This window comes from Engraulis encrasicolus, chromosome 8 (genome assembly GCF_034702125.1).
Source record: "Engraulis encrasicolus isolate BLACKSEA-1 chromosome 8, IST_EnEncr_1.0, whole genome shotgun sequence".
Taxonomy (NCBI): Eukaryota; Metazoa; Chordata; class Actinopteri; order Clupeiformes; family Engraulidae; genus Engraulis; species Engraulis encrasicolus.
In genome coordinates, this window is record NC_085864.1 from 45,502,664 (window position 1) to 45,519,269 (window position 16,606).

General features: G+C 41.5%; 2 protein-coding genes across 2 annotated transcripts; both read left to right on the forward strand.

The window, feature by feature from the left end:
• LOC134453923 (olfactory receptor 6E1-like) lies at positions 1 to 948 on the forward strand. Its single transcript, XM_063204670.1, has one exon. It carries the CDS (start codon positions 1 to 3, stop codon positions 946 to 948), a length of 948 nt encoding a protein of 315 aa, XP_063060740.1.
• A 5,850-nt stretch (positions 949 to 6,798) lies between these two features.
• or60a1 (odorant receptor, family 60, subfamily A, member 1) lies at positions 6,799 to 8,651 on the forward strand. Its single transcript, XM_063204671.1, has 2 exons — positions 6,799 to 6,832; positions 7,672 to 8,651. The coding sequence occupies exons 1-2, from the start codon at positions 6,799 to 6,801 to the stop codon at positions 8,649 to 8,651; spliced, it is 1,014 nt and encodes a 337-aa protein (XP_063060741.1).
• The last annotated feature ends 7,955 nt before the right edge of the window (positions 8,652 to 16,606 follow it).

A 16,606-nucleotide genomic window follows, 5' to 3' on the forward strand; every position in this document is an offset into this window, starting at 1 on the left:
ATGGAAAATATGTCTAGAGTCTCAGTTTTTGAACTTTCTGGATTGAACTTCACATCAGAATACAGATATTTACTGTTTTCTCTAACGTTACTGTGTTACCCTTGTATTCTAATGGTGAACATTGCAGTCCTTTATGCCATTGTGATGAACAAACACCTGTATGAGCCCATGTACATATTTCTTTGTAATTTGTGTATGAATGCATTGTATGGAACGCTGGGTTTCTACCCTAAGTTTTTATACGACTTGTTGTCTGATCGTCACGTTATATCCTATTTAGGGTGTTTGGTGCAAGCATTTGTCATTTATTCGTCAGCACTTTGTGAATTCTCCACTTTGACCGTCATGGCTGTTGACAGGTATTTGGCCATTTGTAGACCCTTGCAGTATCACCGCCTCATGACAAACAGAGTAGTCACCATGTGTATGATATTTTCATGGTTTTCACCTTTTATCTGTATGCTTGTCCTTGTGTTGCTAAGCTCAAAGTTAACTCTATGTGGCTCATTGATCAATAAGCTTTACTGTGAAAACTGGTCTGTTGTGAAATTGTCGTGCTATCCGACCATTCTTAATAATGTGTTTGGATATATTGTCATTATTGTTTATTTTATTCATTCACTGTTCATCATGTGCTCTTACACCAAGCTCATCGGTACAAGTATACGATCGAAAGAGGAACGAAACAAGTTCATGCAAACGTGTTTGCCGCACTTGTTGTCCTTGCTCAATGTGACGGTCGCCCTGTTGTTTGATGTTATGTTTACAAGATATGGCAGTGCTGGGACATTTTCCCAGGATCTTCGTAATTTTTTAGCAATAGAATTTCTAGTTATACCACCAATTCTAAATCCACTTATTTATGGACTGAAACTGAAGAAAATCAGAGCTCAACTCGTGCAGATTTGTCACAGGTATGTCATCAGGGCCACAGATGAAATGCATTGACAAATATGAATATAAAAGACTGCCCACCGCTGTTTTCAGAAAGCTGTAAATATTTGCTGTAAATACGATCTGCTTAAAATGTTATTACTTTAAATTATGTGTTATTTAAACTTGGTACATGATGTATAATATAAATGTATGCACTGTGTTATGTAAAATTGTATGTTTCATGTCAACTTTTCACTTGGAGTTCATAAGGGTTGGAGCAGGCGTCACCCAACAGTTTTTCTCTTCCTTTTAACCCATTGATGCCTGATGCCTGATGTTGCGTTGCGCAACATTGGCCCTGGCGCCTGGAGCTGCATTACGCAACATTCAGGCTCATGAGATTTGAGACAACTTTATTAAAAATCTCTGTTTGTTTGAGATGAATGAACACATTCTAATGACAGATGTGGGTCTTAGCATTTAAATGCAACTTAGTGCATGTTTTTATGTGCTTCAGAAGCTGAGATGTTTAGATTTTTATAGACTGAGGGCAGCTTTTCCTAAGAAGGTCTCAGGCATTCAGCACCCTTTTTTGCAGGTGCCTTAGGTGTCAATGGGTAGGGTGCTAACCAAAATATTGTAAAACTGAAAAAAACACTGAGGAAGGCAGAGCGCCGAAACACGTCAGTGTAATAAAGAAACCTATGCATGGTGCGACCTTTTTTCATTTTTCAACTTTTCACTTGGGACATTAGTTTCATGTTTTGGACGACAATATGACCTTATGACCTTTGTACTGTACACTATATTAATAAAATACATAAAGTACATAGGGCCAAACATTTGCTGCTAGGCCCCAGAGTTTATATGTTGCAGTAGTACATATAATGTGTATTTGTGCTTTACTTGAAAGAGCCACTCTTATGCCCTGTGTACATCAAAGGCGAACTAAGCGACCTGCGCGGCGGAAGTCATTGTTTCTCTATGGAGGGAAGGCGAATAAAGCTACCAGAACGAATTCGGCAGGAGCGAAGCTTCTTGAGCGACCAGGGCGAATTTTGACGATTAAACTCAAGCTAATCTTAAGCGAATTCGCTATGACGCGGTTGGGCGAAAACCAATCGGAACGTTCATATCGAGAATTGTCCCAGGCTGTCAAGACAGAGCCGTTATTTGATTAGCTGAATCAAACATGTCAGTGCAGCGTCCAGAGCAAATAAAACGAATTCATGGTGAAACTTCTTCAACCACCTCAGCTACCTGGGTAGCGCTTGATGTACACGGGGTATTATAGTATGGGCCATACAATAATTTTTACAGCACATATAGGAATCATTTTTAGAGTTTTAGATCTTTTCCCTTATGGGTGCATATACTCTAGATATATAGGCCTAACCATTAAGACATTTAGCAACACTGTAATACAACCAAAAAGGAGAGAGAAGGGAGTGCTTTACTGTGTTACTTACAGTATTCAAATTTAGTTGAAAAAGAGTGCTCTTAAAAAACCCTCCAAACAGTCATGTAAAGATGAAAACAACTTCCATACTGAAGTTAAAAACCATTTAAGTTATTGCAACATATCTTAGTGTTTCGACATAGTGACTTCATCAGGGCAAGCAATGTCAAACAATTGCAGGTGAAAATAATTCATCAGGTAGGGAGGTAGAGCTAGTTCCAGTGGTTTAGTCTACTTTTTTTGTAGTGGGCATACTATATGTGGGCAGCCATAAGCCCATTGGTTCCCAAACTAGGAGTTTGAGGCAAGAGAATGTTTCAGAAGTGGAGGCAATTTTTTCCTGTTAAACTGGCGGAGAAGATGTGGGCTTGGGTTTACAGCCCCAATATCTGAATGAATATTCATTGTGATTTTATCGTCATGGTAAATTCCCAAGGCTTCCATGACCAGTCGACGTTGATTATACGTAGCTGCTGTGCTATTCCAAATATCGAATAATTAAAAATATATACAGTGAGTCCAGTATGTATTTGATCCCTTGCTGATTTTGCCGGTTTGCCCACTAATAAAGACATGATCAGTCTATAAATTTATGATAATATGTATTCAAACATGGAGAGACAGAATATCAAAAAGAAATTCCAGAGAATAACTTAAAATAATATATTTTAATTTATTTGTATTTAATTTAGGCAAATAAGTATTTGAACCCTCAAGCTAAAGAAGATAAAGTGCTTTGTGGCAAAGTCCTAGTTGTCTAGCACTGAGGTCAGATGCTTCTTGTAGTTGATGACGATGTTTGTGCATATAGTAGAAAATATTTTTGCCCATTTTTCTTTGCACATTATCTCTAAAACATTAATAGTTTGTGGCTGTAGCTTGGTAAATGGGAGGTTCAGTTCTCTCCATAAAATTACTATAGGGTTAATATTTGGAGACTGTCTAGGCCACTTCACGACTTTAATATGCTTCTTATTGAGCCACTCCTTCGTTGCTTTGACTGTATGTTGTGTATTATTGTCATGTTTGGAGATCCAAAAATGGCCCACCCTTCAGTGTAGTGGTGGAGGGAAGGACGTTTGCACTCAAGACTGCACATTACATGTCTCCTTCCATCCATTCGTTGACGATGTGAAGTTGTCCTGTGCCTTGGCCAGACAAACACCCTCAAACCATGATGATACCACTGTCATGCATGATGGTGAGGAGGGTGTTCTTGGGATCGTAGACAGCAGTACTCTTTCTCAAAACACATTGAATTGTGATAATGCCAAACAGCTTGATTTTGGTTTCATCTGACTACAGCACCTCCTTATCATATCCTAAACCAGTCTGATGTCCGTTGGCAAACCTCAAGTGGGACTGCACAGGTTCCTTCTGAAGTAGAGGTACCATGTGTGCACTACAGGATTTTAAACCTCTGTGGCATTAAGTGCTACCAGTAGTTTTCTCAGTGATTTTGGTCCCAGTAGCTTTGATATCATTGCCTAGTTCATCCCGTACAGCTCTAGGGTGATTTCTTTCTGTTCTCATGATTATCAAATCCCTGTCAAATCTTGTATATAACCCCAGACAGGCTGATGGATAGTCATTTTGTATTCCTCACATTTTGGAAGAAATGCATCAACAGCTGGGTCATTAATACTCAGTCTCTTTCTTGTGGCTTTGCAGCCCATTTAATCTTTGTTCAGGTCTAAAATCGTGTCCCTGATATCATTTGACCACTCTTTGGTCTTTCCCATGCTGGTGAGGTTGGAGTGTGACTGATTCACTCATACTATGGACTGATTCTGCTGATTCAATGTGTCTTTTATGCATGCAAGTTGATCGGAAGCGCCCATCTGGTCTGTGGGCCCGGAACTGTAATCAGTTGGCAGGGGATCAAATACTTATTTTGCTCGATGAAATGGAAATAAATTAATATATATTCTCTTCAGTTAATTTCTGGATTTTCTTTTTGATATTCTGTCTCTCCATATTAGAATTCATATTATCATAACATTTATTGACTGATCATGTCTTTGTTAGTAGGCAAACCAACAAAATCAGCAAGGGATCAAATACATATTGGACTCACTGTATATATATTTTTTTAAACCTTTATTGCGATAGGACCGTGTGAGAGAGACAGGAAGTGAGCATGGGGAGAGAGAGATGGGAAAGGACCAGCAAATGACCCCGGCCAGAATCAAACCTGGGTCGCCGGCGTAGTAACTCAGTGCCAGGGCAGGGCCTGAATAATGAATTTTAAGTGGGTTTACGGAACAGTAAGCAATTTTATATACTGAAATCCGCATTTTCTAGTGGATATACAGTACTGTGTATACCTGTCCTGCGTATCATTGTAGACTACACCACTGGCTTGATCACATGACACAATAACCCCACCCCTCCAACCTACGAAAGGTCAACACAAACACATACATTTACATTTACTGTACATCAAAGTGTCCCAAAACAAATACCATTTAAAATCTCTCTGTTGGAAACTGTGGTAATTAGTAACTAATAGATCTTAAAAGGCATAGTGACACGACACAAAGAACAACAACAAAACAAGATAAAACTAAATGAAGTAAAATAAAATAATAATATAATAAATAAGTAATAAAACCTCAACATGCTAATGTGTGAAATCAAGGATGAAAAGGTGTTTTGGCTTTGCTGTGGCCTAACGCTAGGGCACTGGGTTACTACGCCGGCGACCCGTGTTCGATTGCGGCCCTTTCTTATCTATCTCTCCCCACTCATTTCCTGTCTCTCCTCCACTGTCTTGTCAAAAATAAAGGCAAAAAGCCCTAAAAAACATTTTTAAGAAAAGAACAGGTGTGTTTTGAGCATGGATCTGATGGTGGAAAGGGATTGGCATAGTAAGAGGGATAGGGAATTCAAGAGTTAAGGGCCAGCCACATTGAATGCCCAATCAACCATTGTGCGAAGATGTGTGGTAGGGGGTGAAAAGGAGGTGTGTGTGTCAGTGGAGCGTAGGAAAGGGCTAGACTGGCCAACTGGCATAGCGGGCATTTCCCGGTGTGCCCCGCACATATACACATTTTTACATTTCTGAATATAGGGGTCCACGAATGTGCGGGGCCCACCGGTGAGTTAGTTCTGTGCCACTAATTATGAGGGGGCCCTTAAAGCCAAAAGTGCCCGGGCCCTATTTCTTCCCCAGTCCAGCCTGGCGTAGGGTGTGTGTGGGCTGGTATGGGGAGCAATGTTGCCAGATGTGTCTGGCCAAACCCCGCCCAAAAGCTTCTCTAAAACCGCCAAAATGCACTAAATTCCGCCCAAATTCAACAAATAACATTGACTGAAAAAAAATGCCAAATTACCAATTTTTTTTTTTTTTCCCGCAGACACTCATCCCAAGTAGCTCAAGTGGGCGGGGAGAGGAACTGGGTGAGATAGGGAGGTGCCAAGTTGGGCCTGTGCCCCCATTGACATATGAAGGGCTTCGTTGCAAAATGATGTGTATCCATTTTGGAACATTTTGGGAGAAAAACTGTTTTGTATAAGGCATTGCATTGCATTGCAAAATGCATTTTATATAGGTTTAAAAAGTATCAATATCACACAAAGATGATAAGACGTCTGAACAGTCATTTCCAATAATCAAATGCAATGACGCTTACGTCACTTTGCAACAAAACTCTTCATATATGTATACGGCAATTTTCAAAACTATTGAATGGAGCACAATTGAGGCCCGCTGTCCATATATAGTGAATTCAGGTAAATTGGGCCATTCACTTATATGCAAAAAAGTGTCCCAATTTACCTGAATTCACCACATATGTATATGTCAGTGGCTGAGCCTTCAAGACCGTAGTAAGTAAGAGTAAATCATGAGTTTCGTTGCAAAATGGCTTAAATGCCATTTTTTGACCTTTGCACTTTGGAAATGACTGTTCAGACGTCCTGTCACCTATGAGTGAATTCTTCAATTGTCATATTTTGAGAACATACGTTTCAGACTCACTGTATATAAAATGCATTTTGCAATGCAATGCAATGCTCAATATATACAAAAATGTAAACTTCCCAAAATGTTCCAAAATGGATAGGTCATATTGCAACAAAGCTCTTCAAATACAGCAAAGAAAGCCATGGACCGACAGTTGATTGCTCACAGTGTGCGTTCAAATCAAATGACAATAATGCCCATAATCAAAGTTAATCCATGAAATATTTTTTCCTGGCCCTGCCGTGGCTTAAAGGTGGGGCACTCGTCTACTACTCGGCCGACCCGGGTTCGAGTCCCGAATCGGGTCCTTTACCGGCCCTTCCCCATCTCTCTCTTTCAGCTCGCTTCCTGTCTCTGCTTCACTGTCCTGTCATATAAAACAACAAAAAAGGCTGGTAAAGCCCCCAAAAATACTTAGAAAAAAAGAAATATTTTTTCTTTACACAATGTAGTTGGTAATAGCCTTGTTTTTTTTTTTTACTTCAATTCTTGCAGTATGTCCACAAGGGAATGTGCAGTGATCATTGAGAGTAAATAGAATGGAGGCCAAAATTCTATTTCATTGTTGAAGCCAAGTTGGAGCCAAGGTTGGACCCAAAAAGACCAAAAAATGGCCAAATCCCATTCATTCCTATGAGAGACATAAAACCCTGTATCTCCCTTAAATGCCACTCCAGGGGGATAATTTTTCGCTCAACTAGTAGGTCCCCTTGCTCTCCAACTTACCAGGGTGGTGATTTTTTGTGGTGATGTTTTGTTTTAGAGAGATATTAAAAGTTAAATTGACCAATGAGCATCAGAACATGGTTTGATTGACCGTTAGAAGTCTTGTTGTTGTCCAATCAGCACCTGCGTTTGGCGTTGCTAAGGTGGAATGTAAGTTGGAATGTTCCCAAATCTGGCTTCAAAGCGTTGAATGGCAAATAGCGTTGATTTGGCGTCCATTCTATTTACTGTAAATGTGCAGTGATGGATGCTGGAACCTCATGTGTATCACATGTGTATTTCATCCACGAGGTAAACATGACTACTGTAAGTTGTGCTATATAAGGACATGCCAATGTCTCACTGGCTCATTCTCCTCAGATCTTGACATGTATGAATACGGTATGCTTTCATAGTCAGTTAATCTAGGCTGTTATTCATGAATAATGTAGAACTATGAACTATGATCTGTTTTTATATGATCTAGAATATATGTTTTCTACTTGTGGAACTAGTTGTCTGCATGTTTCATGTCTTGTTCACATAATAATGTAGGAAAAATATATAAACATATCATAAATAATCTGTTTTATATATCCTTTATATTATATAGTATTTTTCAACTTGTTTGTTAATCACATATTTCTCGTTTTTCTTCCAACAGAACCCGTGTCCAATATAAGCCATGGCAGTTTTCTTTTCACTGCCTATGGGTCCCCAAATCCAACACAATATGGGATATTTTTTATCACGCTGTTTCTTTACATTACTACAATTTTGTCTAATTTTGCCATAATGCTGGTGATCTACTGTGATTCAAGTCTGCACAAACCTATGTACATATTTCTGTTTAACTTGGCTATTAACGGAGTGTTGGGCAGCACAGCCGTGTGTCCAAAAATCATGTCTCATCTTCTGAACGACAGTGTCTTTGTATCTATTGAGGACTGCTTGACTCAGATTCTTTCCATCAATATTTATGCCAGTTGTGCCTATGCCATTTTTGCAGGGATGGCTTATGATCGCTATGTGTGTATCTGTAAACCACTGCAATACCACAGTATCATGACTCCCCAGCGTGTGCAAGTGCTTCTAGCGTCAATCTACATCCTTCCCATCTCCCTCTTGTCTGTGCAGTTATACCTGGCTGCTCGCCTTCCTCTGTGCGGCCACGTCATCAATAAGCTGTTTTGTGATAACCTGGCTATTCTCCAGTTAGCCTGTGTAAACGATGCCATTGCGAATTTGTATGGCGTTTGCGTAGTGTTAGTGCTTGTCGTTCTCCCTCTGTTTTTAGTCATTCTGTCCTATGTTAAGATATTAAACGTGAGTCTTAAGGCGTCTGTGAGTGCGCAAAGGAAAGCGTTGCAGACCTGTGCCCCTCATCTGATCGCCTTCCTCAATTTCTCAGTGGCCATTCTGTTCTCTGTGATCTACAACAGATTGAGTTATTACATGCCGCGGGAGATTAACATACTGATCTCGTTAGACTTCATCTTGCTGCCCCCTCTTTTTCATCCACTGATTTATGGCTTCAAAACGAAGGACATTAGGAAAAGCATACAGAAGTTTCTCAGAGGAAGAGTGTCGATCAACTCTGAGATTGGAAAAGCAGAGAACGCGCAGCACACATCAGTGACATAGGTGCTGGAAAAAAACAAGATAATAATAAATAGAAAAATAATAATAATAATAATAATAACAACAAATAGCCTAATAAATATCTGCAACACTGTGCCAAATATGTCGTGCCATGAAATGTTTGGGAGCATACAACAGTGTTGCGGATATTTCCTATTCAACGTTGACATTGAATCATTAGATCAGACCGTTATGCAATAAAAGCACCGTGTGTCTTTTGGTGTCCTTTCTGTATTTCTTTCTGCATCAGAAATTCTAAATAAACTGAGATTATTTGTCACATGTATTGCACTGATTTTGTAAATACAACATATAATCTAGGCCTACATAATATTGCTTTTAATATGTATACATTGCAATTCTGCTGTGTACGTTCTGATTGGATTCTATACATTTTCAGTACCAGTAAGGAGTTATGACTAAGATGAATAAATACATAGGTACATTAAGGTAAATAGGCTACTGAAGTCAACATGAGAGGTTGTGTACTATGTGCTTGGTAACTGTCTGTTATTCTGTTATTCTAATCAAGCACAGTGATACTTTATTTATAATTTAAGAGATGAATTCATGATATCGACTATTTATTTTCATACATTGACATTCACTTCGCTTTATTATCAATATCTCCTCTGATCACAAACAACTGTGACAGTCAGACACACTGATGTAAATTTCAGTTATACAGTACTGTTTTTTTCTTACCTCTTCCTTTAAAAATCTTTAATGCATATATTTTACAAGAATATGTCTGAGATGGAATTTTATGCAAATTAAGACTGGTTGAAAAAAAAAAAAGCAGGGGTATTTTTTTTGCTGTCAGTGTCAGTCCAGACACCGTTCTGCCTCAAATTACTAAATGGTAACTGACCTATTACATTACGTTTTAAAGTATATTTTATAAAATTAGGGTTCATTATTATTATTATTATTATCATTATTATTATTATTTTCTCTCATTCATTGTTTATTTAACACAAAGTAAGACCAAAGCTCTTTATAGTGAACAGAAAAAAATGGAATGTTAAGGAAATAATAACGCTATACAATAATAATAACATAAATAAATAAATAAGGCCTACAAGATTATGAATTTAGCCTAAGGCCATTCCAACCAAGGATGGACTTGGTGAAAATATCAGGCCAGGCCAAGACCAGTCCACAGGCATTGACAGAGACAATGAGGCCTGTGTCAACATGTTTAGTCATCTATTACACGCTATTAAGACCACAACAGCCAAAATGAATATACATCTGACGTGGAGAGGTCAACTGTAGCGGCATGAGGACTGACGCCACTACATTGAGGGGAGGATCAGGCCAAAATCAACAGCAGTCCACTGGGCAAATGCCCTGTGTGGCCAATCCAGCCATGATTCCAACCAGGGCCAATTCCACCATGCTTGCAATCCAATTTCAAGATGTATCACTCACATTGCATTCTATTACATTTAGTAGACAGTTATCCAAAGCGACTTACAAGGAGAACATACATAGTGCAGTGTGGGTGGGGTGAATTCATAGTGCAGAGCAGGGCCAGTTCTAAGCAATTTGGTGCCCTAGGCAACCACCAGTCTTTCCTTTTTGTGGAATTTGACATGGGCATCTGTAAACATGGTGTCATACATCTGACTGAGCACAGCTGATCTGGTACCATGTGAGTGCCCATTAAATGTAAAGCTTAATGCTTTAGCTTAATATTGTAATTCTGTGGGCCTTGGTGCCGCCCAGGACATTTGGAGCCCTACGCAACTGCCTACTTCCTAGCCTAGCGCAGCCAGACCCATACAGCAAAAAGCTGTACCAGGGTCTAGGAGGGCTGGGCGGCAGTGTGGGTGGGATAAACGGTTGCTTCAGCACTCAACGTCACGCAATAGGATGGTGGAACAACCAATCCCCACACACTTCTGTGTAACGTCACAGCTGTCTTTCACAACGTACACGCGACACGCCCCTTTGTAGGTGAAGCGGCAACTTCGAGCTGTCGTAGCAGTGAATGCGTGTGATGACCACAGCCACAAACAAGTTTCCTAATAAATCGTGTTTTCACTTATACAGTTCAAAAATGCATCGTTTTCAACCACATGGCCCTCCTTGATCAATCAGCGAAATGTCGAGAAATTTGGGGCTTGTTAAATGGTTATATTTATGATTGTTGTCAACATGGCATGTTCGGTGTTAGCTAGCTAGCTGTATACCCATAACTAATACATGGCTGGATACGTTGGCTAGCCGCTAGCTCGGTAGACTAGGTGTCATTCCCATCTATTTAGTAAGGGCGGAATTCTCCCGTCTCCACTTAAGTCTGTTTTACGCACGCACTTTTTACGCGGTCATATCTTGCGCGTATTCTCCCCTCTGGAACGTCGCCACACCCCTCGCGCGTAGCCCAACATGGGCGTGATATATGCTAAAATGGGGGATGTCTCCTCGCCAAGTTCATCAGTTGTGGCTACCAAGAAACCATGGAGCATGGATTTTCAGATCAACCATGTGAAAACCTTGGCAGGTCATTGAGATCCAGAACTGAACTTAAACTTTGAATTTAAAACCACGTGCCAAAGTCCTCGTGCAAAAGCATCTCAACATCTAACCTCAGCTCATTTTCACAATCACAAGGCGAGTAGTGGAGGTGAGATATTGAGATGGAAACGCAATGTGTACCTTTGGCGGGAACTCAGCTGAGCGTTTTGGTGCGCAACAGGTTGATAGAAATAATAAACATGATTAAACGTTTTGTTAAAAATTGAGTTTGCCGTGTTGCCTGGACAATTCCGGAAATCAAAAAGTGATTTAAAATGCTATATCATTCCCACAGTTAAACAAACACATAGTATTTGCTGACTTTAAAAGTGTTTCTCCGCTTATCTGTACAGCAACGTGACATTAAAATAATTGGAAATATGTGGATCTCAGCTGTCCGTCAGCATATTACACTTAGGCTACATGCATGCTGAAGAATGAACAAGGAAATCGATCGTCATGAAAAAACGGAGAGTTTATATTCTGTCGCAGACATGGGAATTAATTGGACATGGGCATGCAATGCCAAGCCAGGACTTAAACGCGCAGCTGATGGGGTGTAATAGAGACCCGAAGCGAAATGCCAAAGACATGCTCTGATATGTAGGCCTACCTTTTTACGTTTAGCTGTAATGACATTCAGGAAATATTTTCTGCCTTACAAAAAAAGATAGGACAACCTGTAGCCTACCTCAGTATGTGGTGGTTTTGTATGTCGGGCATCAGTTCAGAAAGTTTAATAGGTTACATGCACATATGCACGAGTTCCAATAAATCACAAAAGTGGAGGAGTTGCAATAAAAACCCTTTACTTAACGTCGTGGCTACAACATAGTAAAAATGGTGAAGGTTGTTTTTGAATAGGCATACTTTGGGTGGCTGTTAGGACGACTGGAACAGCGGTCTTTAGTCTGACGTGCCTTGTCAATTTGCGCATGGTGCAACGAGGTGTTTTTGGTTTTGGTTACCGTCCGTGGAGACAACATGATGATCCTCATACTGATTAATTAATTACCTGCTTTTGTTTGTAAGTTCACCGATATGAGAACATGCTCTGGGCAGCTGGTCATATTTTGTCACAATTAATGTAGGACGTTTATGTGGAACTGTGAATGAATTTCGATTTGGACTCACGTCGCTGACGGTAAGGAACATCAACAAAGCATACCGTGTAACATGCTCAAAATGCGAGCCAAGCGAGCATCAAATGCAATATTACATTTTACCTCATAGTGGCGCTTGACCTTACTACAGCCCTTTGATGCGCGTAAAGGCAAACGCGCTTAAGTGCACGGGAGAATACGCTTAGGATTCATTTACATGCGAAACTCCCTGATTTTGGCCTGGCCCCACCCAAAGTGCGCAACTCATGAAATCACGCGTAAGCCCCGCTTACTCACTGACTTGATTAAGCTCGGAGGCGCTGTAGCGCGCTTTTTTTCAAAGCGGGTGGGAGAATTCCGCCCTAATACGACTTACAGACTTTCAAAGCTCCCAAATGTCTCGTTTTTAATGACTTGGGGCAGGCATATAATACAAGGCTGGATACCTAGCTCTGTGTTGTTGACGACAGGTTAGCTAGCCACTAGCTTGGTAGACTTAGGTGTCATTCCCATCTATTTAGTAAGCTACTCAAATACTTTCAAAGCTCCCAAATGTCTCGTTTTAATGGCATGTGTCTTATTAGAAATTGGGGCCGCAATTTCATTCTACACCTACAGTAGTGGTCTGGTAATAGCGTGTGACTATCTGGATCTGTAAAATGCTCAACTTAGCTTACCGAGCTAGTTTAAAACATCAAATGATCAAATGGTAATGTGCTGAGATCTATTTGTGTCCGATAAGTTCATGGTGTATTATTACATCAATCCATGTCAGCCACGAAATGTATTATCATCCAGGCTTTTTAAATTAAGTAAACACTTTCGTGCTGTACGTAGCACGGACGGACACCATGCTTCTTCTTAGAAAGTTTCCTGTTTACTAGGTAGCCCGGCCCCCCTCGCGATTTGATTGGCCCTGTCATCGGATAACTTTCAGCCTCGCAAAACGACCGGGGTCCGCTAGACTGCCCCCGGGAGCAAATTCAATTTGCGGTCGCTAGGGGCGTCTAGATTTCTAGGCTACCACTGCCAATTCCTAGTTCCAGACTCTGAGCATTTTCATCTAGACACTTCTGATTTCATTTCATCTAGTTTTTGCAATCGGTCACTGCCTGATTTTTGCTAACAATTTGCCAGTTTCTGATAATAGCCTAGTTGCAGGTAGCCTATAGAAAGTAACCTGGGATCACACAAGGTGAAAACAACTTAACGCCACAGATTAATATGGAGGATAGATTGTGTCACAGTGAATTACTTGAATATACCAACATATAATAAATTAAATGTTTCATGAATTGTTTTTTTTTCCTTTTTAAAAGAATTTAAAAATATTAACAAAAATAAATAAATCGACAGGAAATGAGCCCTGGGGAAGGGTTGGCAGAAGACCTGGGCCAGAATCGAACCCGGGTTGCCAGCGCAACAGCCCAGATTTATTGATTTAAAGTAGAATTAATAGGCCTTAACATTGACATTGCATATATACTGTAATTAATTAATTAAATCACAATTTATGTCATGTAATATATTCATATTTATTTCGACATTTAAAAAAATGCTCCGGCGTGAAATGAACGTTTTACCATCGAATGGCCATGCCACATAATGCGTCTAGTGATGAGCCATTCTGGGAAATACCACGGCATTACGGACTTTGCTTATTTTGAGCTTTTTAGCGAAAATGCTGCCAATGTTAACCGCTGGGGCCAATGTGAAAGATCTAAGTAATCTGTTGCGTTTCAGCAATAAACACGCTTGAAAACGGAGTATACAATCACTGGGCATTTCACGTCTACAACACTGGGCATTGAGAAAGTAGCCTGGCTCACACTTAGACCTTTCGTGCTTCACGCATCTTCGTTAAACTTCGAGAGCTCGCACGAGGGTCTGGAAATCTTAGACGAGCCCGAAAGGCATCCAATATTTCATGGTCGGTCCAATCAGAATCGCGGGGCGGGATCGTGGGCGGGGGAACACATGTGACGCAGCATACGAGCACCACAACACTCACTCAGAGCAAACATCAATGTCGGCCTGCATGGAGTACTCAGAACGCGGCGTCGATTCAGCAATTTCTACGGCTTTATCAAAACTGCCACACATTCACATTTTAAAAGATGAACAGAGAAGCGGTTTTGAAGGAGTTTGCTGGTGGCAAGGATGTAATCGCTCTCCTTCCGACCGGGTTTGGGAAGAGCTTAACATGGTAAGCCTTCCAGAGACCCCCCCCCCGGCCGCTGGCCCGTGGTGGACAGCCGTTCGAAAGGCTGGTTCACGCTGAATTCACACCAACGGCGCGGACTTCCACAGTACGTCCACAGAACGTGTCCGTTATCAGTTCAAAACTGTTAGAATACATGAAAACAAATCATACCTTGCTCACAGGAGCGCGGTGTAAGCACGGCGCATGTCTGTCCCGCCCGGACATGTCTGCGTTGCTCCTTGAAAACAGAACTTGAGTCTATTTTCCTGCGCGGACGTCGGCGTTCAATGTGCGGGCTCCATTGAAAATGAATGGCTGCTGCCCGCGGATAGAACGTAGACGTTGACTGTGCAGTGTGAAAGGCAGCCCGCGAACCTTTCGGACTTGCACTGCCCACGGAGACGTTAAGGAAACATGCAGCCCCTGTCAAGTCAAGTCAAGTCAAGTTTATTGTCAATTTCTTTACATGCACTGGTCATACAAAGAATTTGAAATTGCGTTTCTTGCTCTCCCATGCAGACATAGACTAATCTAGGTAAGGACATAGACAGTATAGACATAGACAGTACTCATACATGGACATAGACAGTATGGACGTAGACATTGCTCATACAGACATTTAAAGTGCAAGACTGGACAACAGAAGACTTGTAGAGAACATACATTAAGAGGAGGTATTTTGTTGTTCTTTTTCTAAAAGTCCTTTATAGCGTTCTGACATAGTAATAGTAGCATTTGAAGAAATAAATAATTAAAAAAGGTTTTTATTAAATACACCAGCAGCAGTATGTGTGTGTGTGTGTGTGTTTGTATGTGTTTTGTGTGCGTGTGCGTGTGTGTGTGTGTGTGTGTGTGTGTGTGTGTGTGTGTGTGTGTGTGTGTGTGTGTGTGTGTTTAGTGCAGGTAGAAAGTGCGGTGTGCGTCTGTGTGTGTGTACCTGTGTATGTGTGTGTGTGTGTGTGTGTATGTGTGTGAGTATGAGTTGTGTGTCAGTGTGTGTATGTTTGGGTTTAGTGCAGAAAGTGCAGTGTGCTTGTGTGTGTGTGTGTGTGTGTGTGTGTGTGTGTGTGTGTGTGTGTGTGTGTGTGTGTGTGTGTGTGTGTGTGTGTGTGTGTGCATGTGTATGTTTTGAGTTAGTGCAGGTTGAAAGTTCAGTCACAGATGTAGTAGTGCAGGTGGAATGTTCAGTCGCAGATATGGTGGTGGGGATGAGGGGGGGGAGCGTTGTCAGTGGCCTGGCTGGCTAGAGGCTGACAGTGAAGGGAGAGTGGGTTGAGTGTTCAGTATCTTGATTGCTTGATGCATCGTGCTGCTTGCAAGCCTGGTGGTACGGGAACGGAGGCGCCTGTACCTCTTTCCAGAGGGCAGGAGGCTGAACAGTTTGTGTGCAGGGTGGCTTGTGTCTTTGATGATCATCAGTGCTTTTCGGGTGAGGCGTGCGGTGTAAATGTCCTGCAGGGAGGGGAGTGGTACTCCAATGATCTTCTTCGCTGTGTTCACAACACGCTGGAGTGTCTTCCTGTTTTTCTCCGTGCAGCTTCCTCCCCACACTGTGTGCATGTACCGTCGGGAAACCTTCCCCCCGGGCTAGGCAGTGAGGACCCAACGGGGAACCCGACAGTGGGGATGGGGGAAAAGCCGTTAGCCTAGCCCAGCTGGGCACACTTCAGAGGGGTGAGACATGGCGCTCTGAGTGGATCCGATTGTCCCCAGGACCCTCCTCCTCTAAGTATGCATACACACACTCAGTCTGGTACCCCAGCGGTCCCACGGCTAGCGAGCATCATGCTCACTCCTCCACATGGTCGAAGTTGTGCGAGACGCGCCTGAAGGTCCCTACTAAGACTGACACTCTGACGTCTGATCGACATACACAGGTCATCTGGGTCTATCTCGCGTAATTCACCACATGAACCTGGGGTGACTCCCAGTGAGCGGGTGGTTACCCAAACGGGCTTGTATTCTAATAACACAGGGCCTACTCCAAATATTTTCCCAAAAGGTATTGCTAGTTGTCTGCTGATGTTGCATAACCTTGTGGATGTTTTTGGGAATAAATCAAGATGTTTTTTTGAAATGTTAACCAACGCTACCCCCATTGCAATGACCAGGACCTCGGAAAAATGGTA